This window comes from Eumetopias jubatus, unplaced genomic scaffold (genome assembly GCF_037043125.1).
Source record: "Eumetopias jubatus isolate StellerSeaLion01/CBP00866 unplaced genomic scaffold, mEumJub1_p1.0 scaffold_12, whole genome shotgun sequence".
Taxonomy (NCBI): Eukaryota; Metazoa; Chordata; class Mammalia; order Carnivora; family Otariidae; genus Eumetopias; species Eumetopias jubatus.
In genome coordinates, this window is record NW_028274818.1 from 1778674 (window position 1) to 1804584 (window position 25911).

At 59.6% G+C, this 25911-nt stretch overlaps 3 protein-coding genes across 3 annotated transcripts; 2 read left to right on the forward strand and 1 right to left on the reverse strand.

Moving 5' to 3' along the window:
* Positions 1-1019: 1019 nt before the first annotated feature.
* On the reverse strand, positions 1020-14686 carry UBQLN4 (ubiquilin 4). Its single transcript, XM_028090215.2, has 11 exons — positions 14546-14686; positions 12963-13114; positions 12384-12601; positions 11554-11816; positions 9875-10033; positions 5962-6187; positions 4788-4927; positions 4230-4313; positions 3979-4094; positions 3604-3790; positions 1020-2645 (listed from the first exon to the last, which is right to left on the reverse strand). Exons 1-11 carry the CDS (start codon positions 14651-14653, stop codon positions 2493-2495), a joined length of 1806 nt encoding a protein of 601 aa, XP_027946016.1. The 5' UTR covers positions 14654-14686; the 3' UTR covers positions 1020-2492.
* A 798-nt stretch (positions 14687-15484) lies between these two features.
* LAMTOR2 (late endosomal/lysosomal adaptor, MAPK and MTOR activator 2) lies at positions 15485-18309 on the forward strand. The gene is made up of 4 exons (XM_028090320.2): positions 15485-15705; positions 15917-16079; positions 17819-17908; positions 18120-18309. Exons 1-4 carry the CDS (start codon positions 15638-15640, stop codon positions 18174-18176), a joined length of 378 nt encoding a protein of 125 aa, XP_027946121.1. The 5' UTR covers positions 15485-15637; the 3' UTR covers positions 18177-18309.
* A 1343-nt stretch (positions 18310-19652) lies between these two features.
* Positions 19653-25414, forward strand: RAB25 (RAB25, member RAS oncogene family). Its single transcript, XM_028090311.2, has 5 exons — positions 19653-19695; positions 22776-22971; positions 23871-24064; positions 24804-24884; positions 25287-25414. The coding sequence occupies exons 1-5, from the start codon at positions 19653-19655 to the stop codon at positions 25412-25414; spliced, it is 642 nt and encodes a 213-aa protein (XP_027946112.1).
* Positions 25415-25911: the final 497 nt, after the last annotated feature.

Below are 25911 nucleotides of genomic sequence, written 5' to 3' on the forward strand. Positions count from 1 at the left end.
GGTTACATTCTTCCTCCCGTCCCGGGGTCCCCTGACCTCCTAGATGGCATGTGTGTTTCCAGTCTGCATACCCTAGGGTTTCCTCTGCTGGAAAGTTCTATGGGTTTTGGCAAGTGCGTGGTGTTACAGATCCACCAGGGCAGGATCGCACACGATCGCTTCCCCATCCTGAAAAATCTCCTGGACTTCTTGATTTTTATTTATTTATTTATTTTGTCTTGCTTTTGAGTCCTCACTTTATTTTTTTCCCTCTAGTTGTTTGGCAGGTACACATTGCGCTTCTGTTTGCTGGGTGGGAAAACTTCCATCCTTGGGGCGCCTGGGGGGCTGAGTCGTTAAGCGTCTGCCTTCAGCTCAGGTCATGATCCCGGGGTCCTGGGATCGAGCCCCGTGTCGCGCTCCATGCTCAGTGGGGAGCCTGCTTCTCCCTCTGCCGCTCCCCCTGCTTGTGCACGCTCTCAAATAAATCAGTAAAATCTTGAAAAAAAAGTGTAGTGGAAGTGCTAGTGTGGGACATCCAGTCCACGTTACCCGAAGTGGGGCCTCCCACTCACCGCGCCGTCGTGCTTCACGGTGGCCTAGCCCATAACCTTGTGCACGGGACAACCCATCACGAGACTTCCCTCAGTTCACACGAGCCGTTGGGACGCGCCGACCAGGCTTGGTCTCGGAGCTCAAGACCAAAAGCTCCTAGACTTCGCTTGCAGAAGGTCTGGATTGCAAGGCTCTCCTGTGTTTTGACCTTTTCCCCTGAGGTGAGGGAAGAACAGTCTTGCCATCTCATCAGAGGGAGGAAGGACTTTTCTACACTCCTCTCCGCCCGGAGCGGAGGATGGGGCCTGGTGCCGCGCAGCCCTTCCCAGCCCTGAGCCCCGACTGAGCTCCACCAGCTCTCCCTTCACCTCTGCCCGCTGAACCCAACTGCCACTTCCTCCAGATCCTGCTTTATAAAATCTCCCTTGAGCCAAGTTGTCGTCAGCCAGCCTCTTCTCCCCCAGAAAACAAACTCCAAGACACCGTGACAACAAAGACCACGTCATTTATTTACAAAGCCCAGTGTGGACGTCGGGGACGGGGGGAGCCACACAGACATCCTCTCTGGATTGCTCGGGACCCTTTCCCATCTGGAGAAGATGCTGCTGCTCTCCCTTCCGCTCGCTCGGCCGTGGGAACTCCGAGCAGCCGGGCTACGCAGCGGAGAGAAGAGCCTTCTCTGCGCTCCAACAGAGGGACGTCCAGCTCCAGATCAAAGGCATGGTTGCCGCCCTCTCCTTTCCTTCCTCAAACAGAATTTTCTGGCCTGGAAGAAACAGTGAAGACTCCAAAGGCCAGGGACTGCAGGGGAGAGACTGCTGTACTAACCCCACAGCAAGGAGGGGAGGGGCGGGAGGGGTGCTGCTCACAGCCCTGACAGCTCTGGGAGGGGTAACCGCACTACCCTCGGGTAGCCGAGGGGCCTGGCTGGCTGGACTGCGTGTATTCCCGCCCTAGACTGGCCCTTTTGCCCACTTCTCTGTGGCTGGAGAGAACTCGGAACCAGTAATCAACAAAGAACCCGCCCTCCTGTGTAACTCACCGCGCGTGTGTGCTTACGCCCGCACACACACGCCCACTGCTGAGACGGACCCCAAGCCCTTCATGTCTTTTGAGGGGGGGCTCAAACCAGTGGTACCTGCGGACACCAGCAGGTCCTGGCCCCGGAGCCAGTAGGAGCCCCTGTGAGCCCCTTCCTTCAGCTCCGATTCTGTGAGCATCTCTAGGCCTTCTCGGCCAGGCCTGAGCCCGCGCTCTCCCGCCTAAAACAGCTAGTGGGGCTTCCGTTCCCCAAGTGTCAATTCCAACTTCTGAGCCTTTGACTCGGGTCCTTCTCCCCCTTCCCTTCCTCTAGCAAATCATGGGGCTGGTCCGGGGCTTGTCAGTTCCTTGTACAGAGAGGGCGGTCGCCTCGCTCTTTAGACAGGAGGACAGGCATCTCCTCTCTCGGGACATCCCAACAAAGCCTGGATGAAGGGACCAGGACACGGGGGAGGAGGAAACGGCAGCCTGTGCACCTGCCCCTCCCTCCGAGTGTGTGACCCCAGCTCAGATCAGGCTGCCAGTGGGAGGAGGGGGCGGAGGGAAGGAAGAGTCCCCACAAGTAACCATACAAGCCAAGCCCCAGGCCCCCGAGGAACAACCCGTCCCCGCAGAGCAGATGGCAGTCCCCCTGCCAACCCCACACCACCACCGGGGCGTCTGTAGGCTGCGGGAGGCGCGGCAGCGGGGCCAGGAGCTGGGGCCGGCCCACGACACTGGAAAACGGCTCGCGCAGCCCCGCTCCAGTGGGACCCAGATAGAAGACTCTGTAAGAGATGTGCAAGTAAACCCAGAATTCTCAGAGCTCCGGGGCCAGGCCCGCGGCCCTGAAGCCAGCCTGCTGTCTGGAGGGACGGGGAGAAGATGGGGACGGCAGGCACAGAGGGAGGGGGCAGGCGGGCGGTGCGGCCGGCCGGTTAGGAGAGCTGCGAGCCCAGGAGTCTCTCGATGGCTGCGTTGACGTCCCCTCCTGTGGCAATGAGGGCCTGCAGGTTGGCCTCACGGTTGATGAAGCCCATGGAGTGGAGCTGGTCCAGCTGCTGCTGGAACCTCACTTCTGGCGTCTGCACCTGGAGGGACAGGCCTTGTGAGGTGGGCGCGGGACCCCCCGCCCCGGGGCCCAGTCAAATCTGAGGTGTGCGGCGGAGGGAAGGGGAGCAGTAGGTCTTCTCGCACATCCTCAGGGTCAACCAGTGGGCAGGGTGGGGTGAGCTGCCAACGGGGGCCAAAGGGGTGCACCCCAGGTCACGAAACAACCGCATAATAGAAGGGGGGCACATCTTTCCGGACATTTCAAACAGACCAGCCCACGCTCCTAACACTTTCCATCAGCGCTCTGGACGTGTCCGTGGCACTCTAGGAGCCGAGCGCTCTGCGGTCAGGGAGACGCATGCTCTACACGTGCTCCAGCCCCGGCCGTGTCCACACACGGAGCCAGGGAAGAGGCCAGAGAAAGGTGAAGGGCCTTGCCTGAGGTCTACGCTACTCCTCAGCCAATGCCCTGGCCTTGACTTTGTGGTCCAGGGCTCTAGTGACCCCATGCCCCAGGACACTCCTCCCCAGCCTCAGAGCCACAGGCGCTTCAGTTACCAGGCGCCGTATGATACCAGCACCAGGGCCGGGGCACGGTGGCTGAGGCGCACATTCCGGAGCCACATGCGGGGCTGGGATCTCAGCTCTGTTACTGACTTACTGGCTGGGGGACTCTGAGCAAGCCACTCCACCTCTCTGTGCCTCCGTTTTCCTCTTATGACAGAGATAGCAACTTGCTGACAAGGCTGTGGTGAGGCTCGGCGCAAATGTGCGCTCCCACGGAGCACTCAGAGCGGTGCCTTGCAGCCAGTGGGACGGTCACTGTTCCCAGCCCCACTCCACGGCTGTAGAAACGGAACTTGGGGATGGCGGCAACCCGCCCAAGGCCAGCAAGTGGCCGCCTAGGACCTGAGGAGGGCGGGGCCGGCTGACTCCCAGCGCTCCGCTGTCTCCATTCTGCTGCTCGGGCCGCCCCGCGCCGGCCGCCCCGCGTACCTGTGAGCTCCCACCACCAGCCAACAGCTGGACCATCTGCTGCATGAGCTGCTGCTGGGCACCGGAGGCCCCCGCTGGAGGAGACGTGGCAGGGGGTGCCGGCGAGGAGGTGGGCGCCTCGGGCGCGGCCCCGGTGTTGCTGCCTGCCGGGGGTGCCGGGGTCCGGGACATCCCAAAGGAGCCAAGGCTGCAGGCAGGAGAGACCAAGAGGTGGGAGGCAGCCTCCGATAAAGGGACGGGCGTGTGAGGTACAGAAGAAGAGCGGAGGGAGGAGAGCAGACCCTCGGACACACAGTGGCAGCAGGGAGCACCAGGGGAGGGGGCGGGGAGGAGGAGCCCGCACCTCACTGCTCCCCCCCCCCGGCTCCCCCTCACCTGGGTACCAGCCCAGGGGCCTCGGTCTGCAGGGTCTGCAGGCCCTGCTGGATCTGCAGCAGCGCCTGCATGGCGCGGGGGTTGGTGAGGACAGAGAGGGACTCCGGGTTCTGCATCTGGCGGGAAACAGGCACAGGAAGGCGGTGGGAGGTGGCAGGACGCAGGAGGCCACCCAAGCCTGAGGCCGGACGGAGCTCTGCCCTTGCCCTTCAACCCTCCCCACCCACCATCGCTCCCGGCGCCTCACGCACCTGCTGGAGGAAGACTGGGAGCTGAAGGCGCAGCTGCTCCTGGAGCTGGGGGTTCCCCGCAAAGAGCGGCACATTCACCATCATCTGCAGGGGGGAGGGCAGCAGGGGAGGCCTGGGCCCGCCCTCCCCAAGAATCACCCCGGCCCAGTCTCCCTCGGCACCCTCACCACTGCGGGAAGTGTGGGTCTCGGGGTCCCCTGGAGACCGACGTGGGGCAGCGGGAGGAGATGGAGTCACACTCCGGGCCGCGAGCCGGGGCATCCAGCCCCCCCCTGGTGTTGGTGGCAGTGTTTGCAAGTTCATGGTGCTCACTCTGAGCCACGCTGCCTTCTGGGCACTTTCCTCGTATGCACTCCCTGAGCCCGCACAACTCCGTGAGGGAGGAGCCACCGCCATGAGTGCTCACAGCGAACGAACAAACCGGGAGGCTCGGTAACGGTAACGGGCTTAGCTCGGAGGCGGCGGGCCTCAGACGCACGCCCCGCGGTCTGGCTCGGGACTGACCTGACCGGCGCCAGTCACTGGCCCCAGCGCGCCCCCCTGGTGGCAGCTCCGTACCTGAGCAGCGAAGTCGGGATTCTGGGCCAGCGTCTGCATCATACTGCGCATGTAGGGAGCTGAGATCACGTTCTGCATCAGCTGGGGGTTTTCAGAGATCTGCTGGAGGAGGGCCTGCATCTCTGGGCTGTTGAACACCCCTGGCACAAGGAGGAAAACAACGAAACAGGAGAAAAGGGGTCCAGATGGAAACCAGCTGCTGCCCTTCCATCTCCCTGCTTGCAATGCTGAGCGGTTACGCAGTCCAGGAGGGCAGCAGTAACACGGGCCCCCGAGTACAGGGGCGTGCGTCCCTCTCCGTGCTGCGGTTGGAAACTGGGTCTCGGTCACGCCCCCCGGGCTCTTCCTGACTCGGGCTCCATGTCAGGGTTGGAAAGGGTCTGACAGAGGTCACCTAGACTCGTGGTTTGCAGACCTGTGTTAGTGGCACAGGCCCTTTCTTGCTTGCTCAAAAACCAAGATCTTGCTCAAAAACCAAGTATGCCAATGGTCTGCTTAGAGCCTGGCAGGATGGCTGGAGCCCCTCCCACTCGGTCCTTCCTTCTCCTGGGGATGGTCCAGACACCCCAGGACTGGAGTACAATTTTAAAGCTGTGGATCAGGTTCAAATCCCTGATTTTACAAATAAGGGAGCTGAAGCAACACAGAGGGGAAGGGACTTTTGGATCAAGGTGCGCCCCGCCCCCCAGCCCAGGGCACAGAGAAGTCAGGGCATCTACTAAAGACACCCCCAGGGTCATATGTATGGTCATAGTCCAGATACATGGGGCATCCCCAAGGATTGTGCAGTGCATAACCCCCACTTCTGTCCACGGCAGCTCTGCACATCCCTCTTCCCCAGCCTCACACCTGCCTGCCCCAGGTGTGCCCCGAGTCCTCCCCCACACGCTCCTCCCCAGTCTGACCCACTGACGATGCTGGATAGTTCCAGCAGGGCTGCAAGAGCTTAGGAGGTGGGCCTGCTTTATTCGTGAGCCATTACCCAGCCTGCTCCCAGGGACAGGAAACACAGCCCAAACCACCCCGCATCCTCTGAGGCTGCAGAGCCCCCTCCGTGGCTTCAATACAGTCTCACCTGTCTTCAATATTCTGGAGCAGTGTGAGCCCCATTCAGTCCTGGGGCAGAGGGACCACCCTGGTGACCCCACTAAGCTCCTTCCACCCTAGGACATACCTGACCCCAGGCTAGCCGCATTGATCCCAAAGGGGTTCGAGACTGTCGGGTGCACCTGGCTGGTCCCCGATCCTCCGGTGCCCTCCCCCCCGGACCCGGGGGCCTGGGAGGTAGGGGGCGAGGGGCTCCAGGGGTTAGGGAGGGGCTCTCGGTTCTCAGTCCGCAGAGGCTGGGAGGATGAGCTGTCGGAGTTCCCGGCCAGGGAAGAGAAGGGATTGTTGCCAAACTGGGAGGAGGGAAAGGTTCTGGGTTAAGGACTGAAACAAAGCAGGGGTAAGGGCCAGGCCCTCTGTGTCCTCTCACCTAACAGCCTCCCCTCCCTGGCAAAGGGACAGGGGCCGGAGACCCCGGAGGGCAGCTCACAACGGGCAGCTCCCCCCTCATCCTGCAGGGTGGGAACTGGCCAGTGCTGGCCACCCAGTCACAACACCCCTCACGTAGCTGGAAACGTCCCGCCTCCCCCGGTGGCTCTAAACATTCGGGCTCTAGTCTCCTCTGTGCCCTGTGGGACTTGACGTGCACCGTTCCCATTGTGTAACGACATATTTGTCTTCCTTAGCTCTCAAGGGGCAGAGGCAAGGTCCCCTTTGCACCCCTCCCCTGACATTAGAATAAACGATCGTTGGCTTGGTGGGAGCCGGCTCTGTCTCAGCCCGGATCTGCCTCTAGGCTTCCCCTTTTCCAGCCATCTTGGTCCAGCACCCACCCCCCCCCGAACCCCCCCAGGTCCCCTAAGTGGCATTCTGTCCACCGAGGCGCACATAGCTGAGCCCCTCAGTGGAGCGCATCTCTGGCTGAGCATGCCCTCCCTCCGCTGCTTCCCCCACACGGTCTCCTCCTCCTCAGCCTCCTTCCTGCAGCTAAACGGGCCCCCTCGGCTGTGTCACCCACCTCGGGGTCTGCACCCCATTATATAGTGTGCTGCCCGAGGCAGCCCCCAAAGTTCCTCCCTCCAGATCCACCGCACCCAGGAAGGAGCTCTGTGCAGGGGTGTGCTTGCTGACGGGAGTCCACACCCCATGCCCCTGCTCAGGCTCCCTCTCCTGAGGTGCCGGGTGGCCCTCGCCTAAGCGGGAGGTACCTGAGCAGCCTCGGCCGCTCCTCACCACGGGGCTTCCTGCTTACTCAAAGTGGGTCGCAGGGACCAGAGCTCACCCAGGACCCTGCAGCCCTGCACTGCGCTTCTTCTGCCTGACCTGATGCCTGCTGACAACAGGCCAGCAGGCCAGGGTCCGCACGCCACAGCCTCAGGCGCTGTCCCTGCTTCCGACATCCTGCCTGGTGACTCGCCCTGCACCCACCACCGCTGGGTTCTGGGCCCCGTTGTTCCCGGCACGTTCTCTGGACCGAATCTCTTTCTGATCTCCCTCTAGCAATGATGGCAGCCATTTATTGAGCCCCTACTATGTGCCTGGCACATTTATTCTAACGTTTACAGTAGCCCTCCAATATACCAGTTCTCAAAGTGTGGTCCTGGGACCCCTGTAAGGTTTAGCACTGTTTTTGTAGTTCTGAGGTGCTATTTGCTTTCTTTCCCTTTTGTTGTCTTCATTAGTGTTCAATGGCCTTTTCCAGAGGCTACATGACATGTGACATTGCAATGGACCGAACGCAGAAGCTGAGCTGCGAGTCCAGCCGTCCTGCAGTAAAGAAGTCTGCAAACATTAAAACAAGGCCACTCTCTGCTCAAGTTTTGTTTTAGGAAATTGAAGCTATTTTTTAAAAGAATATGCTGTTTATGTGAACATGTAGTTGATTTACTCTTATTTTAAGATGAATTAATAAACATTCCTTACGTTTCTCAGTCTTAATTTCAGATGCAGTGAATATTGATAGATCTAACCCAAAGAAACAAAAGCTCTTTGGGGTCCTCAGTAATTCTTAAGCGTCTAAGGTGGTCCTGAGGCCAAAATGATCAAGAACCGCTGCTTTATTATGTCGCCTCCAGTCTGAAAACGTGGAAGCTAAGACTCAGAAAGGTGGAGCAACTCACTTAAACCCGCACCACTAAAGACGGTGGCCAAGTATCTGAACCCCAGTTTGCTGACGCCAAATCTCCCTTCCTCCAACTGTTCCAGCAGCTCCTACGGCCTAGTGTGGATCAGAATTAGCCAGAGGGCTTGTCAGAAGCCTTTCTCAGCTACTGGATTTTTTTTTTTAACCAGGTGCATGCATTACTTTGATGTATACTTTTAATTAAATACTTAAAAAAATAATTTAAAATAAGTAAGTTCCTTTCTTCTTTATATAACTTTTTATTAAAATAAATTCTTTAAGGGGCACCTGGGTGGTGCAGTCGGTTAAGCATCTGCCTTCCGCTCAGGTCATGATCCCGGGGTCCTGGGATGGAGCCCCGCATCCGGCTCCCTGCTCAGTGGAAGTCTGCTTCTCCCTCTGCCCCTCCTCCCTCTCATACTGTCTCTCACTCACTCTCTCAAATAAATAAAATCTTAAAAAAAAATTCTTTAAAAAACTCATAGTTGAACCCTATAAGCACCTTCTAAAATTTGAAAGAGCAATGCCAAGAATAACCAAGAAGATGTTGGAAAATAAGGTGGGGGGTTTACTCTACCAGGTACCCAGACTTAATTAAGACAATGTGGTATCACTGTAGGGACAGACAAGCAGACCAGTGGAACCCTGTAGAGTCAGCAAGACACACACTTATTTGTGGAGATTTGCTGTAGGCCAGAGACAGCATGAGCAAGGAAATCTGTTGGGATAGCATGAACCACTCAGGATACAGGGCTTTTCTCTTCCACCAGGAAAAAGTAACTAACATGAGACCCCACCCTCCCACCTGGGCACTGGTTTGCGGGGTGTGTTCGGTGTGTGAAAATCCATAGGGCCGTACACTTACGATATGTGTACCTTTCTGAAGCCATATTATTCTCCAATAAAACATTTTTAAACGTTTTGAAAAAGCAAGTTAAAAATTATATGAACAGCAGGATACCACTTCTATGAGGTTTAAAAATATGCAAATCAATGCTCTAAGTTATTTATGGATACGAGCACAGGCCATAAAAGAATCGAAATGGTAAATACCAACTTCAGGGTGCTGGTTCTCTCTGGAGAGGGAAAGGGGTAAAATGGGGCAGGGAATACGTGAAGGCTGCAATTCTATCTGTAACGTCTTATTTGCAAATATTAAACGTGTCCAGGAAACTCTAAAAAATACTAACATTAGTTATCTCTGGGGTGGAAAAGAGGTGGCTGGGAGATGGAAATAGAAGGATTCCTTTTGTTTACTTTGCATAACTTGGGAACTTTGAAGTGTGTAAATGTATAACATATTCAGTGTACATTAAACTTAAAAAAAGAGCCAAAAAGCACTGAAGCTCTATATACGGCAACACGTTAGGGCAACGTGGATACAAAAGAATGCAGTATTTTTGTCTGTAATTTTTATGTGGTTGGAAGAACTCGTAAGGCACTTTCGAAAGTGCATCTTCCCAAGCCTGATTCCAGAAACTGAATCAATAAATAGCTCAAAGGAGGGGCCCAGGATTATCGACAAGCCCCCTGGGTGATGCTGATGCAGGTGATCCGCGGACCACACTTGAGACACACTGTGCTGGGGTCGGCTGTCTCACTCCAGATCTGCCCCACCACCTTTGAGCCCCTGCTGCACGAGGCTGTCAGATCCCTTGGACGCTACGCCCCGCCCCACCCCCACATACCCAGGGAATTCTGCTACCTTCTGCCCTACTGTCTCCCCACCCCGCCCCCCCCCGCCCCAGGCAGAGCTGGACCATCCCTGCCTATGCCGTGAGAACTGCTTCAAGCCAAGGCCCACTCTCGGAGGGCTAGATCAGAAAAGAGGAGCAGACAGCACCCCAGGCTTGCCTGGGTCTGGGGGAGGGACTCCTGAGCCCCAGCAGCCCTCCCACAGCCTGGCCCCCGGCCCCACCTGTTCCCGGGCAGCACTGAACATCGGCTCCTGGATGTCCGTGTACATGCGGCGGAGGGCGTTATACCCCCCGGGGATGCTCTCCAGGTTGCTCAGGGCCCGGTCCTGGTTCCGCATCATTTCTTGCATCATGGCTGGATTCCGAGCCAGCTCCATGGTCTGGTGGAGAAGGGACAGGAAGAACCCTGGAAACCGGGCAGTACCAAGCTTGGACAAGCGTGGGCCCTGAGGAGGGGGTCTGCATCGGGACCAGGGGCCAGGGCCCAGGAACCGCCCCACAGGGGCAGCGGGTCAGGTAAGTTGGACTTCCTTCCGCTTACAGTCACCTTGGCTCCAATCCTGCCTCCCTGTGGGCACCCAGCTTTTTGTGCTGTGGTACAGTAACCCCAGGCAGGGTGAGGGCAACCGCTCCCCTGCCTCAGGTTCAGGAGGCCCAGGTGTCAGGGAGTAAAAGGAAACTGAGCAAGAAAGGAGGCAGCAGAGGAAATCAACATCTATTGAGCACCTACTACATACAGACACCCGGCAAAGCCATGTGCACAACTGAAGTCATGGGATCCCCACAATTCTTGTCCCAAGGAGGTATTTCTGTCCCTATTCTGCTGATGAGAAAATAGGCTGAGACTCCCTGGGGACACGAAGCCAGCGAGCGGTGAAGCCAGGTTTCGAGGCCAGGTGGGTCTGTCTGCCCAAGATCACACTGTGGTTCCTGGCAGATGACCACAAGTTGGGGAGGGAAGGCATTCAAGCCAGGACAGTGCTGCCGACACCCTCTAACCCCGGCCCGAGGTTTCTGGCCCGGCCAGACCATGAGAAACCCGAGCATGGGGGCTTTCTCTCTGGACCCAACAGCTCAGTGTCAGTAAGGGCCGGCCCGGGTCAGCCCCAGGGGACAAGCCCCCACGACACAGATGACCGCATAGCTCCTGCCTGTCCATGCCCGACTGGGGACGCCTTCCCAGTCCTTACTCCCAAGCCCGCTCTGTACTTGCGTCTCCGAAACACCTTTATGTCTAAGATGGGACCCTGACTCCTCACCCCGTGACTCCTGCCCTCACTGTTTGCCAAGGGACCTCCGCACCGCTCTGGACAGTGAAGAACACACTTGCAGATCCTCACGCTGAAGGAACTGATCTTCCGATGAGCCCGGCCCCGGTGCCCACAGCCCTGCTGCCCTCGTCCTTCCCTGGCCCCCAGTGCCCTGGGCCATAAGACGCAGTTCCCAAAGACCAACACGGAACTGCCTCTGTGGGGTCTCTGTCCGCCACCGGCCCTGCCCAGCTCCAGGGCTCCCCCAGCGCCCCCCTGCCTTTGCACCTGCTGTCCCTCAGCCCTGAACGCTCTCCCCTTTCTCCTCCTCTGGGTCTCAGCTTGGGTGACACTTCCTCCAGAGGCCGCCTCTGAGGCCCAGGGCAGGGTCAGGAGTCCCTCTCTGTGCCCCTGGGGGATCATGAGACTATATGATAGCACCAACCCCACTGCATTACAACTGTGTGCCTACGAGTTCCACTTCCCTTTCCAGAAGTTCCTGGAAAGCCAGACCCATACCCCCAGTGTTCACAACATGGCTGCTGGGTGAGCAAGTACACACACAAGCCAACGCAGGACAAGGTGGCCCGGCTGGTGCCCTCCGGGTTTGTGTCCTGTCCGGCCCCACCCCAACCTTCTCTCACACCTACCTGCCTCATGAGCTCTGGGTTGTTGAGCATGTGGCTGATCTCAGGATTCCGCTCCATCAGCTGCTGCATCTGGGGGTTGGCCATGATCATGTGGCGCATCAGGTCGGGGTTAGACATCATGTCCTGGACCAGGGGATTCTCCATGATCTGGGACAGCATCTCAGGGTTGGACATCAGCTGCCTCTGCATCTGCTGCTGCAGCTCCATAAAGTTGGCAGAGCCCAGGCCCAGGCTGCCCAGGCCCAGGATGCCCCCAAAGCCAGCTGCGGGGAGGGGCCGGGGTCACAGTCGGCCACAAGCCCCTGCCCCCACCTGGCCACAGCCACTGCGCTCAGGTCTCCATGAGGAGCCTTGCCTGCTTCTCGCACTTCCCCTTCCAATCCTTCCCCCGGCCCCAGCCCTGCCCCACTGCTGGCAGGGATGGGAGCCCAGTGGACCGAGACCTCTCTGGAGGCAGAGGCTGAGAGCCGGGCACAGCACAGAGAGGGTGACCAGTGGGGGCCTGCTCAATCAGCAGTAAATATTCCCCAGCTGGCTGCTGCCGGACACCCCTTGTCCCCAACTCCAACACCCTCACCCTGCATTCTCCACATCCCCAACCCCATTCCGCCCCTCCCTCTGAACACTCATCCATGCTCCCCTCCTTGGGGAGGCCCTAGTAGACTGGCTTCCTCCCCGGCTTCGCCCAAGCACCAGTGTCTGGAACGCCATGTCCAGGGGTCCCCATCCCCATCCGACCAGAAGCAGGGACCACACGTTTCTGCCTCCTCTTGGCTCTCCCCGCCTCCCTAGCCCCAGACAGGGCTGTGCCCTCCTCCCTGAGGGCTTACAGAGTATGGATGCAGTAGCACTGGGGGGTCCCTCCCCAGCCCCCGGGGAGGGACCCCCCCCACTGCTCCTCCGGCTGCCGCTGCCAGCCTCTGAAGTAGTACTGCCCGAGGTGGAGGGCTGGGCAGGGGTGGCAGGCGAAGCGGGCGTGGTGGAGGGTGCTGAGGCAGGGTCTGGAGTGGAGGGAGAAGAAGCAGTGGCGGCAGCTGGATCTGGAGCCCTGAGGACAGAGAAAGAAAGTCCTCGCTGAAGTGAACAGGAAAGGGAAGACACCGAGTTCCTTTCGGTGCGGCTCCTGCCCTAACGTAAGCCACCTCCGAAGCTACCCTCAGGCGGGGCTGGGGGGGAAATCAGGAGGGCGGAGCTAGTACCATCTGCCTTCAGGGCGTTCTGGGAGAGGCAGGTGAGGTTCCTTTCCCCTGTAGGGGAGACGGTAGGGCTGCCTGGCAATCCCTCTGAGAGCCACGTTCCTGGGTGTGGCGTGGCCCTCCGGGGACAGGTGAAGGGCAGGTGAGGAAGCGAGGACCAGAGGGGAAGGCAGGCCCAGCCAGCAGCTGGATCTGCTCCTCTCCTGGACTTACTTCTGAGGGGTCTTGATGACCAGATGGACAGTGAGCCCATCCTTGATCCCATGCTGGCTCAGTGTGTCCCCGTCCTTGAGGATCTTGCCGGCGAAGATCAGGACCAGCTGATCCTGCTGAGCCTTAAACCTCCTGGAGATCTCCTCTTTGAACTGTGGTCAAGAGGCAGAGGTCACTGCAGAGCCTCCCTGGGCTCCACCCACCAGGGATCCTACCTCTGGTCTGGGAAGCCCCTCTGCAGTCGAGACCCCATCCATCCAGGGGCACTGAGCAGCTCCCGCGTTAACCAAAGAGATGGACCCGTGACAGGCTCCTGTCTCGGCTCAACCCCAGCGTCTCCCACCCTAGAAGGCCTAGCCAGTTCTCCAGACTCCCTCCTCGGTCCCTCCCTCCAGCTCCCCAGGATGAGGGTGCTGCCTGGGGCTCTCTCTGTCCCAAGTCCTTCAGCAGCCTTGGACCCAGGCCTGTCTCTCTTCAGCCTTCGGTTCTAGACTCCAGGTTTCTCTGCCTTCCAGCCTTCGCGTAACAATGACAACACACAGACCCCAGATGGTCTCTAACAGCAGCAACTATTCAGGAGTTAAGAGTCTCAGTCCCGTGAGATAGATATGAATTATCACCTCCACTTTCAGGATGAGAAAACTGAGGATCAGAGCAGTAACGTGACTTGCCCTGGGCGGACTGGAATTCAGGTCTTGACACCAAAGCCCCAGTTCTTGACCCAACACGCGGCCTCTCAGCTAAAGCTGATTTCAGATTGAGCTCTGCAGGGCAGAGCATGTAAATTCTGGAATGCAGTCATTTTGTAAGGGGGGAGGGGAGCAGTGAATGCACTAAAGACTGGCTTGGGGAGAGTCAGACTCCCCAAATCCATCAGCTCTCCCCCCAAACCCAAACAAACCAAAACAGGACACTCTCAGTAAAGAGTGCACTTGCTAAGCCAAGGCAGCTTCCAGATCTCTTCCTTCCAACCAGATGGCCTATCTTAAGCCCCGCCTATGAGAAATTCTGGAGCTGCCACAGGGGGTGGCGAACACAGGCAGTGTTCCCTCATTCACTCAGCCGACACACTTTTATTGAGCACCTACTGCACACCGTAAGTCCCGGAGGGGCCGAGGGCCCACTGTAACCACCTCGATTTGAACAGGTAGGACGGATAAGGGCCGAGGGAAACGCTGGTCCAGCGCCCCGCGCCCCAGCACTCGGGGGAGCCCCCCGCCCGCTCCCCGGCGCAGCACTGAGCCCGGAGGCCGCCCGGCCGCGGCCCCTCGAATCCCGGACCGGTCCTCAGGGCGCACGCTTCCCTCAGACCCCGAGTCCTGCCCCTCCCCGGTGCAAGGTGCCCCCTCCCAGCTCTCCGCCACGCCCCCAACCCAGGCCACAAGGCGAGCCCCGGCCTCGAGTCCGCCGCACGCGCCGCGCCGGCCGGAGCCCCCTCGTAGGACGCCCCCAATCCCGCTCCCCCCCTCCCGCCCCTCCGAGAGCCCGCAAGGCCCCCACCCTCCCCGCCCGCCGCCCCACCGCCTCGGAGCCACCCCTCTCTCCGCAGACCCCTCCTCCGCCACCCTCGCCGCCCGTACTACCTCCTTGACTGAGGCTCGATCGCAGATCACAATTTCCTCCTTGTCCTTGGGGGTCTTGACGGTGACCCGAATGGGGGGCCTGGCCTCGGCCCCGCTCGGCTCCGCCATGCCGCCGCCGCCACCCGGCCGCCCGCCAGCCCGTCCCGGCCCCTCCTCCTCCTCCCCGCCCGGCCGCCCGCCCGGCCGGCTCTGCTCCGGCCTCCGCCCCTCCGCCCTCCCCTGCCCTGCCCTCCCCTCCCCTCCCCTCCCCTCCCCTCCCCTCCCCTCCCCTCTCCGCGGCCGCGCCGCCCTCCGGACAAACTGCGCCCACAGCGCCCCGGGCGGCCTGGGGGGAGCACTGCAGCCGGGGCGGCCCGGGCCTCGCGGGGCGGGGCGGCCTCCCCGAGACAGCCCGCCGCCGGCCCCGGCCCGCCGCCTCCGCTGTGACTCCCGCTCCGGGACAGAACGCCGTGTCCCTGTCGCCGCCGCGTTGTCCCGGCTCCCGGGCCTCTCCCGAGTCGGAGGCGGACTGACCCCCGCGTCTGGACGTCCACCCAAGTTCTCATCTCGAGGACTGCCTATGCCCCCGGAGGTCGTGGCCTGCCCGGCGTCTACTGAGTACGGTTCCAGGGGCCTTTCCGAGCCTTGGTCTCATCTCACAGGGTCGTGCATAACGTAGGGAACTGCCCAGAAAAGTAACCAAACGTGTGCCTGACAAACACTGGGATTTCTTTTTTCAGTTTCTGGTCGTGGGTTGTCAAGCGGGCATGCTGGCTCTTCTCTCCGCGGGGTGGCGGGGAGGGGAGTGGGTTGTTAAACGCCCTTCCAGTCCTGCCCCAGTCCTCTCGCTCCCGCTCTCTACCCCGCAACAGCCGCGTGGTTCCCCGGGAAAGGCGAACTACAGTTCCCAGGGTGCGCCGCGAGGCCACACGGAACCACAACTCCCGGCGCCCCCCGCGGCGGGGCGGTGTTGCGTCGCCACCCCAGAGCCGGGCCGGGACCTCCGGGTCGCGGGGAGTTCCGGAGCGGCGGGGAGCTCGGGGAGGTGCCCGCGGAGGCCCGCGGGAGGCAGCTCGGGGTTGGCGCGGAAGCGCGGGCCTGGGAGCCGCAGGCATGCTGCGTCCCAAGGCTTTGACCCAGGTGCTAAGCCAGGCTAACACCGGAGGTGTCCAGAGCACGCTGTGAGTGCGGCCGGAGGAGGCGAGCCCGTGGCGCGCTGGGGAAGGGTCTCGGGGGGGGGGGCGGAGGGCAGAGGTGCGGCGGCCGGCGGGAAGGGCCGCGCTCTGCCCAGACCCCTGCTTCCTGGAAGCGCCCCGGCGGGAGGTGGGGCGAGAGCGCAGGCGTTTTCTCGCCGCCCCGAGCACGTCCCTGTCCCTTCCCGCCGCTCGCCAGGCTGCTGAATAACGAGGGCTCTCTGCTGGCCTACTCCGGTTACGGGGACACGGACGCCCGGGTCACCGCGGCTATCGCCAGCAACATCTGGGCCGCCTACGACCGCAACGGGAACCAAGCGTTTAACGAAGACAATCTCAAATTCATCCTCATGGACTGCATGGTATGGAGAGGGGAGCCACTCCCTCTGTCCCCCAAGGGGGTCCCCATGGGGCTACCTGGACCCCACCCTGGATGGTTGGTGGGGCAGGGACAGGCTCTCCGCGGGCTACCAAGAGTTGGTCTGCTGCAGCACCGCGGTAGGCAGGACCCTGTGCATCAAGTAGTGGTGAGGAGGGGGCCCGGGACCCAGTGTCTGCCTGGGCTTCTGGCCTCAGCTGGCCACGCCACTTGTCATTCGTGGAGCCCTGGGTAAGTCACTTGAGCTCTCTGAACTTCCTGACCGCATCTCCAACGTGGGAACAGTAATACCGCCCAACAGGAGTGCATGACACAGGCTTGTCGTGAAGATGACACGAGAGGATGTAAACTGTACAGTGTTGTCACCCCGAGTCACAGGCTCACAGAAGCACAGCAGAGTCTCCAGACCCTCGGCCCGTCCCTTCAGTTTACAGAAGAGGGAGCTGCAGCCCAGAAAGGGGAAGTAGCCATTAGACTGTGAATTTCCGGGAAACAGAAAGGGTCTCACTCACCTTCGTATTTGTTCGGCCAACACATGTTTAGGTCCGTGCAGTGTTCTCAAGGATTAGGGAAAAAGCAAACAGGACCAAAACTGCCTTCCTAACTTCTCACAGAAGCTTATGGTTTTATGTGTGCTGTAAAATACGTATGTAAGTCAAAACACTAGAATGTGAGATATTGAAAATGCTATGTGAAATGGAAGTGAGGGGGTGAGGCACATATTAGGGACAGTCTCACTGAAAAGGTGACATTTCATTAAAGGTCTGAGGGAAGTTGGCCAGCCATATGGCCGTCTAGGGGAAGAACATTTCTGACAGAACAGCAAGTGCAAAGGCCCTGAGGTTGATGTAGTTGGAGCAGCATGGGAATAGGGGAGGTGAGTAGGACGTGAGGCCAGAGAAGGAGGGAGTGCAGCACCTGGCTCCCAGCACACAGCAAATGCCCAGTGAAAGTTCGCTGAACCAAACTGAAAAGGCCCAAGAGTGAACTCTTCCCAAAGGATTTCCACTGTAACAGGGCTGCCTACCTCATCCTCACCCCATGCCCAACCAAGGATGCCGTTTCGGTTCAGTTGATGACTCCTGCTTGGTGCCTAACCTAGAGTTGGTGCTGTAGGGCAGCAGCTTTCCAACGTCTTGTCCACACCCCAGCCAAAGAAATAGCTCTTAAGTCAGAGCCCACACCCCACCAACTAAAACAAACATGCAGTGCACTCCGTTTCTCTTCTTTTTCATACTGACCCACCTCCTTAATTGATGGAACCCTAGAGTCAGACCTGCAATTTGAAAAACTTTACCGTGGGAAAAGAGAATCATACATTAGGTTAATTGCTCCCACACTCCTCAGAGGGTCTTTGGGGTGAACCCATAATAATGATATCAACCATTTGGACGGCCCTTTGCAATTTCAAAACTCCCTCCTGTGTACTAGCATCCTCACCAACTGGGCTGAGGTAGGGGTCACAGAGAAACCAAGTTTCTGCGAGGTTGAGTTTCCCGGGGGGAGGTTGGTTAGTAGGGGGCTGTGCTGACCCTGGAATCTGAGCTCAGGACCCCACGTCCGGGGCTATGGCCACAGCCCCTCATCTGAAGCCCCCTGCCATGCATGCCCAGGGCATGGAAGGAAGAAGATGATAGTCTCCCTGAAGAGGAGCCCTTGGGGAAAGAGAGGGCTAAGGGTGCCAAGCGGAACATTACATCCCACGATATCACCCCCCACCAGGAGGGCCGTGTTGCCATCACCCGGGTGGCCAACCTTCTGCTGTGTATGTATGCCAAGGAGACGGTGGGCTTCGGAATGCTCAAGGCCAAGGTGTGTATGTACCCGTTCCTCTACGACTGTGGGCCCAGCCTTTGTGCTCCTCACTGTCCACTCCCACCCCACCACCTTCTTTGGAGTCTGCAGAGAGCTGACTCCCAGGAGTGGGTGGGGGCTGGGTGCTTAGCAGCGGGCGCCGGCCTGGATTGGGGATCCCTCTAGTGGCAGATCCTGTGTGGGCCTGATTTCTCCTCCCCTCTTGCAGGCCCAGGCCTTGGTGCAGTACCTGGAGGAACCCCTTACCCAAGTAGCCGCCTCATAATGAGCCTTGGCTGAAGCTGGGGTCAAAAAAGATAAATGACCATTTGGAGGGGCAGGGCCCCCTGGGGAAGCCTTTCCGGGTGGTGGGGGGAGGGTGAGACTTTGTTCTTTCCAAGAATAAACTTGAACTCCTATCTTGCGTGATGACTGATTTCTTGAACGGGAGGAGCCGAAGGAGGTGGAACAGAGGATTGCTCAGGAGAGACTCCTGAGGGCCCACCTCTCCCCTTTGCCCTCTGACGGCTGGGGCGCCTCAGCGACATGACCGTCTCGGCCCTGCCCCTCTGAGCAGGAGTTCAGCCACCTGATAGGCCCACGTTTGGGAGCGACCTCAGAAGCAGCAGGCTGCTGGGGGCCTGTTGGGGGTCCTATTGGACAGCGAGAATATAGGGCCCTGCAAGGCCAGTGTCGTTCAGTCCCAACTTTGGGGGGATGCCTTTTCTGCCCTTGGGGTTGGAAGAGTGTGCACTAGCCACCTACCAGGGCCACCCCACGCTCACACCCTCCAGATCTTGAAGCCCTTTGCAGGCGGTAGGGCTTTACCATGAGACCCCCGATCCTGGGGAGGGGGTGTCAGGGGGCCTCTCAGGGGCATCTCCAGATCCTGCTCCGCACTCAAACTCCTGCCCCACCCGTCTCTCTGCTTACCCTGGGTCCTTAGAGCAGGTGTGGACAGGGAGCTATCAGCCCCTAGCCCAGTGCCAGAGGAAGGGACCGTCCCAGGGGAGAAGTAGGTGGCGAGTTTCAGCTCCACCCAGGGTGAGGAACACCGCCCTTCCCAGGCTCTGGGCTGTCGGGAGGGGCAGACACAACACCGCTCCCAGAATTCTGCACTGCAGCAAGGTGATTGGCACCCGTCAGCGCCAACCCCTCTCCCCAGCAGCCTTTCCCCTGGTGCCCCCAATCACCCCCCACCAGAGGCTCTGAAGGAAAAGCAGGAGGCCAAGCAGGTTTCTGCTCCCTGAGAGGCTATTTCTCACTCACTGGTGGCTGCCCAGGTAGGTTCCCGGTCCCAGGAGCCCTAGCCCCGTGCACTCAGTCCTCAGCTGGCTCTCTGAAGGTCCTGTGCCTGTCCCAGCTCCCCCCCCCCCCCGCGCCGTGTCCCCCCCCCCCACCAGCCTGCCCGCCCGCTGCGGGAGCACCGGCTGAGAGCAGACACTCAACCTGCCTAACCTGTCTGACGTCATCATCTCTCCACCCACCTGGGCCCCAGGTCTCCACCACCTGTTCTTCCTGTTCTCAGCTTCCGTCCTCTTGGCTTCCTTGCAGCACCCCACCTGCCAGAGCTGAGCCTCCCAGGCCCTGCCTAGCCTCAAGTGGGCCCTCAAGCCCTCTGCCTGCGGAAGTTTCTTTACCCCCAATGAGAGGAGCAGCGGATCCAGGTCTCTGGAGAGCTGAGAGTGGAGGGTACTGAGCCAAGGCATAGACCTGTCACCTCCGCCCCTGAAGCCACTTGTACCCTCCATGCAGAGCCAGGATGGGGAACAGAGCCGAGGAAGATTATAACTTTGTCTTCAAGGGTGAGTTGGGGTCCATAAAGAGAGAGACCGTCAGAGCCAGAGAGCACCCCTCCTGTCTTTTTACCTGTTACCAGGACTCTCCCCGGGCCCATCATTCCTTTGGAGAGGAAAGCAAGCTGCAGGGAGTGGGGGAGGGTCTGGTTACTGGGGCAAAAGTTCTGGAGCTGCCGGAGTGCTCTACTCGTGCAGATAATGATGTTGATCACTCCCCGGTGGGGCCCACGTTAGGCCCCTCTGCTCCATTTGCAAAGGAAGCCCACACCCCTAGGAATTGTCAAGCGCGCAGCACAAGAGATGGAGGTCAGACTTCAGAGAGGACTTCCCTCCTGAGAAGAGAGGGAATAACCTGGAGAGAAAAAAGCCCTGTTTCTGGGTGGATGTGCAGGAAAGAAGAGAAAGGAGAGCTCTGTCCATTTCGGGGTGAAGACAGGGAAGATGTAATAGATCGAGAGCAGGGTCTTATAGAACCTGGAAGACTCTGGGGGCGCCTGGGTGGCTCAGATGGTTAAGCGTCTGCCTTCAACTCAGGTCATGATCCCAGGGTCCTGGGATCGAGTCCCACATCAGGCTCCCTGCTCAGTGCAGAGCCTGCTTCTCCCTCTCCCTCTGCCATTCCCTCTGCTTGTGCTTTTCTGTCTATCTCTCTGTCAAATAAATAAATAAAATCTTAAAAAAAAAAAAAAAGGAACCTGGAAGACTCTGAGGGCTGGGGCCTTGTCTGATGTCCCTTGGCAGCCCCTTTGGGCCCACATACCAGGCACAGGGTCAGCTTGGCTGATCCTGGAAGTATGCATGCATCTTTCCTGCTCCTCGCCCTCAGCCCCTGCATGGGACCCCTGTAGACCCCAGCCCCGGTGCACCCCCACCTCCACATCTCCCTCAGGGCAGGGTGGACTGCAGAGCCGTGATTCCCGGTGCAGCCACCCCACCCCACTGCCTCTCCCCGCCTAAGCCCCACCCTCACTGGAGCTGGGACTCAGGCCACTCCGGTTGGGGAACCAGTACTCCGGGCCTCTGTCCAGGAAGGGGAGGCTGGGGCGGCACTGTTATTAGTAGCTGCCCTTTCCTGAGCCCTTCTTTGTGCCAGCCCCGAGCTCGTTAGTCTCCATAACGACCCCAAAACGCGTCTCTCCTTTTGCAAGCGTAGTGGTCAGGAGCCAGATCTCAGCTCTGTCGATTACGATTACAGTTCGTGCAGGTTGGGGTTTCCAGAAGCAGACACTGAGAAGTTTGGGATATAAGGTGTCTATTCTGGCGGAAGGAAGGGAGAGGAGACACAGGGAGAAGCCAAACTGCAGCACGGGGTCACAGAGCCTTGGCCAAGGGCGGTGGGGGCTGTGCTGCCCTCACCTTGCTTGGGCACCGGATGCAGGCAGCCCTGGAGGGGCAGGGCGAGCAGAGGGAGCTGGGGGCTGGGGGCTCGTCCTTCTTTGAAGGCAGATCGGGGTGGCACACCTCTGTGTTTGCGAAGCCAGCCATGCTGTCTGGTACCAGCCGCTTCTCCACCAAGTGTCTGTTTTTCTCGCCTCTAAAAATGGGATGATGGTGATCGTGGTACTTGCCTCGTGGTGCTGTGGTGGGGGTTAGAGTCAATACGTGAAAGGCTTTCAGGATGGTGCCTGGCACATAGTAGGTGCTCAACCACTGTTGACACCTAGTGTCTCCGTTTTACAGACGAGGATGAGTAGCTGACAAACGGTCACAAAGTCAGTACTCAAACCCAAGTCTCTGGGGCTCCAAAGCCCTTGCCCTGAGCACCTTCTGGGCGTGAAGGCAGGGCGAGGGGCCCACCCACTGGCAGGGGTGAGCTGGGATGAGGGTCTCAGCAGGGGGGAGGCAGGAATACACACACACCCATGCCCACACTGCTCCCAGCTCCTTCCTTCCCTGCACACCTTCCAGGGGGCTTTATAGATTTTATAACAAGAAAACTGAAAACCTAGAAAAGCTGAGCTGCTTGTTCAAGGTCACTAGCCGAGTGAGAGGCCAAGGAGGGACCAGGGACCAGAATATGTGGCTCCCAGGGCGCCAGCCTAGGGGTCCTCCCATAATCCTGGGTGTTCGCTCAGGGTTGTGCAATTTGTGAGTCGTCCTGGCATCAGCCCCCTTCTCCCTACTCCAGCGCCCAGCTCACCCGTGGCAGGTAAAGCTGGGCCCTGGACGCTGCGCACCCGCCCAGAGGCTCTTCACTGCCCCCCCCACCCTGCCCCGTAGATCCCAGTCCCAGAAACCTGGCCATGAAAGAACTGACCTGCCAACAACAACTATCAGCCTGGGTGATATCTCATTTACTTCTTGCAACAATCCAAAAAATAGTATTGTTATTCCCATGGTTCATGTGAAAACGCATGTCAGGGTAGGCCTGTCCCACACTCAGCCCGGTGTTCTTAACTGTCCTTCCTTGGGGACAGCTGGATCCTAACTTCTTACCCCCCTGAACTTCCCCCCTCCCCAGATGCGTCACTTGCCAAATGTCCTCCCTGCATTTGTGTTCACGTGGCGGCTTCCTGCCCGCATGCATGCATGCATGCACACATGCACATATGCACGCATGCACATGCACAGACACACATGCACACGCACGCACACGCACACACGCATGCGCGTGCGCACATGTGCACACACACAAGCGCGCGCATGCGCGCGTGCACATGCACGGATACATGCACACACATACACACACATGCACACACACACACACACACATGCACACATACTGAGCCTCCTCGTCCTCACGGCTCATACACAGACAGGCACAATGCTGTCACATAGCCTGGTCCAGAAACATGAGCCCTCCCCAGACCTACACCCCGTCCACATCCACACACCCTGCCAACCTCGTAGCCCTCAACACTGATGCCCACAAACAGCCCGCGGATGGCACCCCATCACAAGTGTAGGCTGACCAGACCAAGAAAGCTGTTAGGCCTGCAGCCCCGACTCTTGGTCCCTCACCTGGGCAGTCTGGAAGCCTCTGCCAGGAGGCTAGGCTCCTCCCTCAGTTTCCTGGGCTCAGCTCCTGCTCCCGATGGGTGCTCCCCCCACCCCCCGAGCTCAGCCCTGTTTCTCCTCTCCTGCAGTGGTGCTGATCGGTGAGTCAGGCGTGGGGAAAACCAATCTGCTGTCCCGGTTCACGCGGAACGAGTTCAGCCATGACAGCCGCACCACCATCGGGGTTGAGTTCTCCACTCGCACAGTCATGCTGGGCACGGCCGCTGTCAAGGCTCAGATCTGGGACACAGCTGGCCTGGAGCGGTACCGAGCCATCACCTCCGCGTGAGCCTGGGGTCGGGGGGCACTGAGGAAGTTGGGGAGTGCCTCCGGAGGAGAGGCCGCGGGGCCATGTGCTCCCTGGGTGGAGCCCAGGACTCCGTGGCCCTGGTGAGCCCCAGGGGCTGTGAGCCCCACGGCCTGAGGCCAGATACAGTGGTACCAACTGCTAGGGCAACAAGCAGCAGCTATGGGACCACTTCCCGAGCCTTTGCTATGTGTCCAGGGAGGTATGAGGCACTTTCCATTGAGCATTTGGTATAATCCTCAAAGTACCATAGGACTAAGATGTTATAAGTAATTCCTGCTTAATACAAGCACCCGAGGCATTGTATAATACAAGCAGGTGGTGTCAGGGGGACCCAGGATGGGGGAGGCTGTGGGATCGAGAGTGGCCCCACTTCTGCTTTGCACTTGGCATCCTTTGCCATTTCACGACACACCTGAAGGGCTGGCCCCCGAGCTACATCTTACTCAGAGGAGGCCGAGGCCACGCCAAACCCCGGCAGCAGCGGGCCAAATGTGAGGAAGGTGGTCTGTGCATGTGACGGGGGACGGCAGCTGCCGAGGGGCAGCAAGCAGGAGTTCAGGGCTCAGTCACACACACTCTCAGCACTCTTGGACTAGTCACCAGAGCTCTTACGAGCCTCGGCTGACACATCGATAAAACGGGAAGAATCACACAGCACAGTGTGAAGAAGCCCCACCTACTGCCAGTAGGTGGACCTCCCCCCCAGCCCCCCCACCCCACCCCCACTCTACCAGTAGCCTCGGAGGGCTTAACTTCAGGCCCAGAGCCTGGAGTTGCCCTGGCCAGATGTGGGCCCCTGGACCTCAGCTTCATGTTTCTCCATCTCCGGTACTCACCTCTGACCTTGCCTCTGTCACCCCCCCACCCCCCCCAGGTACTATCGTGGTGCGGTGGGGGCCCTGCTGGTGTTTGACCTAACTAAGCACCAGACCTATGCCGTGGTGGAGCGCTGGCTGAAGGAGCTCTACGACCACGCTGAGGCCACAATCGTGGTCATGCTCGTGGGCAACAAGAGTGACCTCCAGCAGGCAAGGGAGGTACCCACTGAAGAGGCCCGAATGTTTGCCGGTGAGAGCCTACCACCACCCACCACCACCCCGTCCGCCCCTCCAGCCTGCCCACCACCACCCCGTCCGCCCCTCCAGCCTGCCCACCACCACCCCGTCCGCCCCTCCAGCCTGCCCACCACCACCCCGTCCGCCCCTCCAGCCTGCCCACCACCACCCCGTCCGCCCCTCCAGCCTGCCCCAGGCGCTCCAGTTCCCGCCGCCCCAGCCCCTGCTCCTGCCCTGGGGCCCCAGCCTGGACTTCCTCCATGGGGCCCCCAACCTGCATCGCTTCTTCCTCGGAGTCTCCCAGCCCTCCTTTTGTCACCCTGTGTCCCTCATCATGTCCCACCACTTGCCCTAAGATTGTCTTTTTGGGCAATTATTTGTTGTTGCCTTTAAGGCAGGCCATTCCATGATGCTCAGAGATCTGCGGTGTGGCAGGTGTGCCCCCCTGACCTTTTCCAGTCATGCTCTCCCCGGGAGGCCTCTGGGGTCAGAGGCAGCAAGATGCAGTGGTTGAGGGTGCAGGCTCTGGTGTCCCATGGCCCAGCCTCACACCCCCTGGCCAGTCAGTCCTTGTTCAGCCTCCCTGTGCTGCTGGGCTTCAGCTTCCTCCTGTGCGAAAAAGGGATCATATTCAAATCTACCTCACAGGTGGTTTCAAGCCTGAAATGAGCTACACATGCCAAGGGGTTAGCACATTGCAAATGTACACAGTAAACATTAGGTAAATATTATTGTGTTTCCTTTCCTGCCAGAAAACAATGGGCTGCTATTCCTGGAGACCTCAGCCCTGGATTCCACTAATGTCGAGCTGGCCTTCGAGACTGTCCTCAAAGGTTAGAGCCCCTGCCTCCATCTGGCAGCCCCATTCCATCCCTGAGGCTCTTGCGGGGGTAGGAATGCAGCCAGCCAGCCCTTGCCTACCCCAGATGATTCCTTGGCCCCTGTGTGGGCCCCCAGCCTCCTCAGAGCCTCCCCCGTGCCCCCTCCCCACTCTAAGACTGAGGCTTGGGGAAGGAACCAGAAGGCTACTTCTGGCCTCCACTTCCCAGGGAGCCAAACATTAGCCCTTCTCCACCCAGGTAAGTAGAAGGGACGCAGGTGCCCCCCCTCCACTTCCTCCCAGCAAAGTCTCCTTGAAGTGTGGTCACACCCGTGCTCAGCGAGTCCGCGCCTCGCGTGTAGGGGGCGCGGGCCCTCAGTCCCCTGACCCCGTCACTGCCCTCCGCCCCCCTCAGAGATCTTCAGCAAAGTGTCCAAGCAGAGGCAGAACAGTAGCCGGACCAACGCCATCACTCTGGGCAGTGCCCAGGCTGGGCAGGAGCCGGGCCCTGGCGAGAAGAGGGCCTGCTGCGTCAGCCTCTGACCCTAGCTAGCACCCGCCCTGCCTCTGCTGGCTTTTTGGCGCTCCACTCCCACCCCAGCTCCAGGACCTCCCCGCCCTGTGGTTCCACATGTCAGAGTGGCCCCATGGAGCTCCAAGATCTTCCCAACCCCCCTACCCCCGTTTCTCTGTTACCTGCCGTCCCCCCACCCCAGCCACACAGATTTGGCCTTCAAATAAAGCTGTGTTTTATACCAATGTCTGGCCAGCCTGCTGCCTCCCATCCGTGCCTCCCCTTCACCTCTGGCCCCTCTGAGCTGGTGTTCCCCTCCCTGCCCCCCATCCTCCCCACCATACCCACTGCCCCCCAGGGCCAGCTGCCTCTGGAGTCCTGTGGTCTGGGGACAGTGCCAAGGGGGAGGGAGGGGCCCACCCTTCCCTCTGCCAACCCCCAGGGCAGGTGGGGGAGGGAGGGCAGCATGGCCAGGAGGGGGTATCTGGAAGGAGAGACAAAGGAAATCACCCTCAGGCACCATCTG

What these genes read in the sequence shown, in the direction of transcription:
- UBQLN4 (XM_028090215.2), bottom strand. Translation starts at nt 14,653, where the DNA reads ATGGCGGAGCCGAGCGGGGCCGAGGCCAGGCCCCCCATTCGGGTCACC. An exon ending in ATCGAGCCTCAGTCAAGGAG is followed by an intron (nt 13,115 to 14,545) that starts GTAGTACGGGCG and finishes TCTTGACCACAG; the next exon opens with TTCAAAGAGGAGATCTCCAG. An exon ending in TCAGTGCTGCCCGGGAACAG is followed by an intron (nt 6,188 to 9,874) that starts GTGGGGCCGGGG and finishes CCCTCCTCCCAG; the next exon opens with TTTGGCAACAATCCCTTCTC.
- LAMTOR2 (XM_028090320.2), top strand. Translation starts at nt 15,638, where the DNA reads ATGCTGCGTCCCAAGGCTTTGACCCAGGTGCTAAGCCAGGCTAACACC. An exon ending in GGAGGTGTCCAGAGCACGCT is followed by an intron (nt 15,706 to 15,916) that starts GTGAGTGCGGCC and finishes GCCGCTCGCCAG; the next exon opens with GCTGCTGAATAACGAGGGCT. An exon ending in TCATCCTCATGGACTGCATG is followed by an intron (nt 16,080 to 17,818) that starts GTATGGAGAGGG and finishes ACCCCCCACCAG; the next exon opens with GAGGGCCGTGTTGCCATCAC.
- RAB25 (XM_028090311.2), top strand. Translation starts at nt 19,653, where the DNA reads ATGGGGAACAGAGCCGAGGAAGATTATAACTTTGTCTTCAAGG. An exon ending in AGAGGCCCGAATGTTTGCCG is followed by an intron (nt 24,065 to 24,803) that starts GTGAGAGCCTAC and finishes CTTTCCTGCCAG; the next exon opens with AAAACAATGGGCTGCTATTC. An exon ending in CTTCGAGACTGTCCTCAAAG is followed by an intron (nt 24,885 to 25,286) that starts GTTAGAGCCCCT and finishes CGCCCCCCTCAG; the next exon opens with AGATCTTCAGCAAAGTGTCC.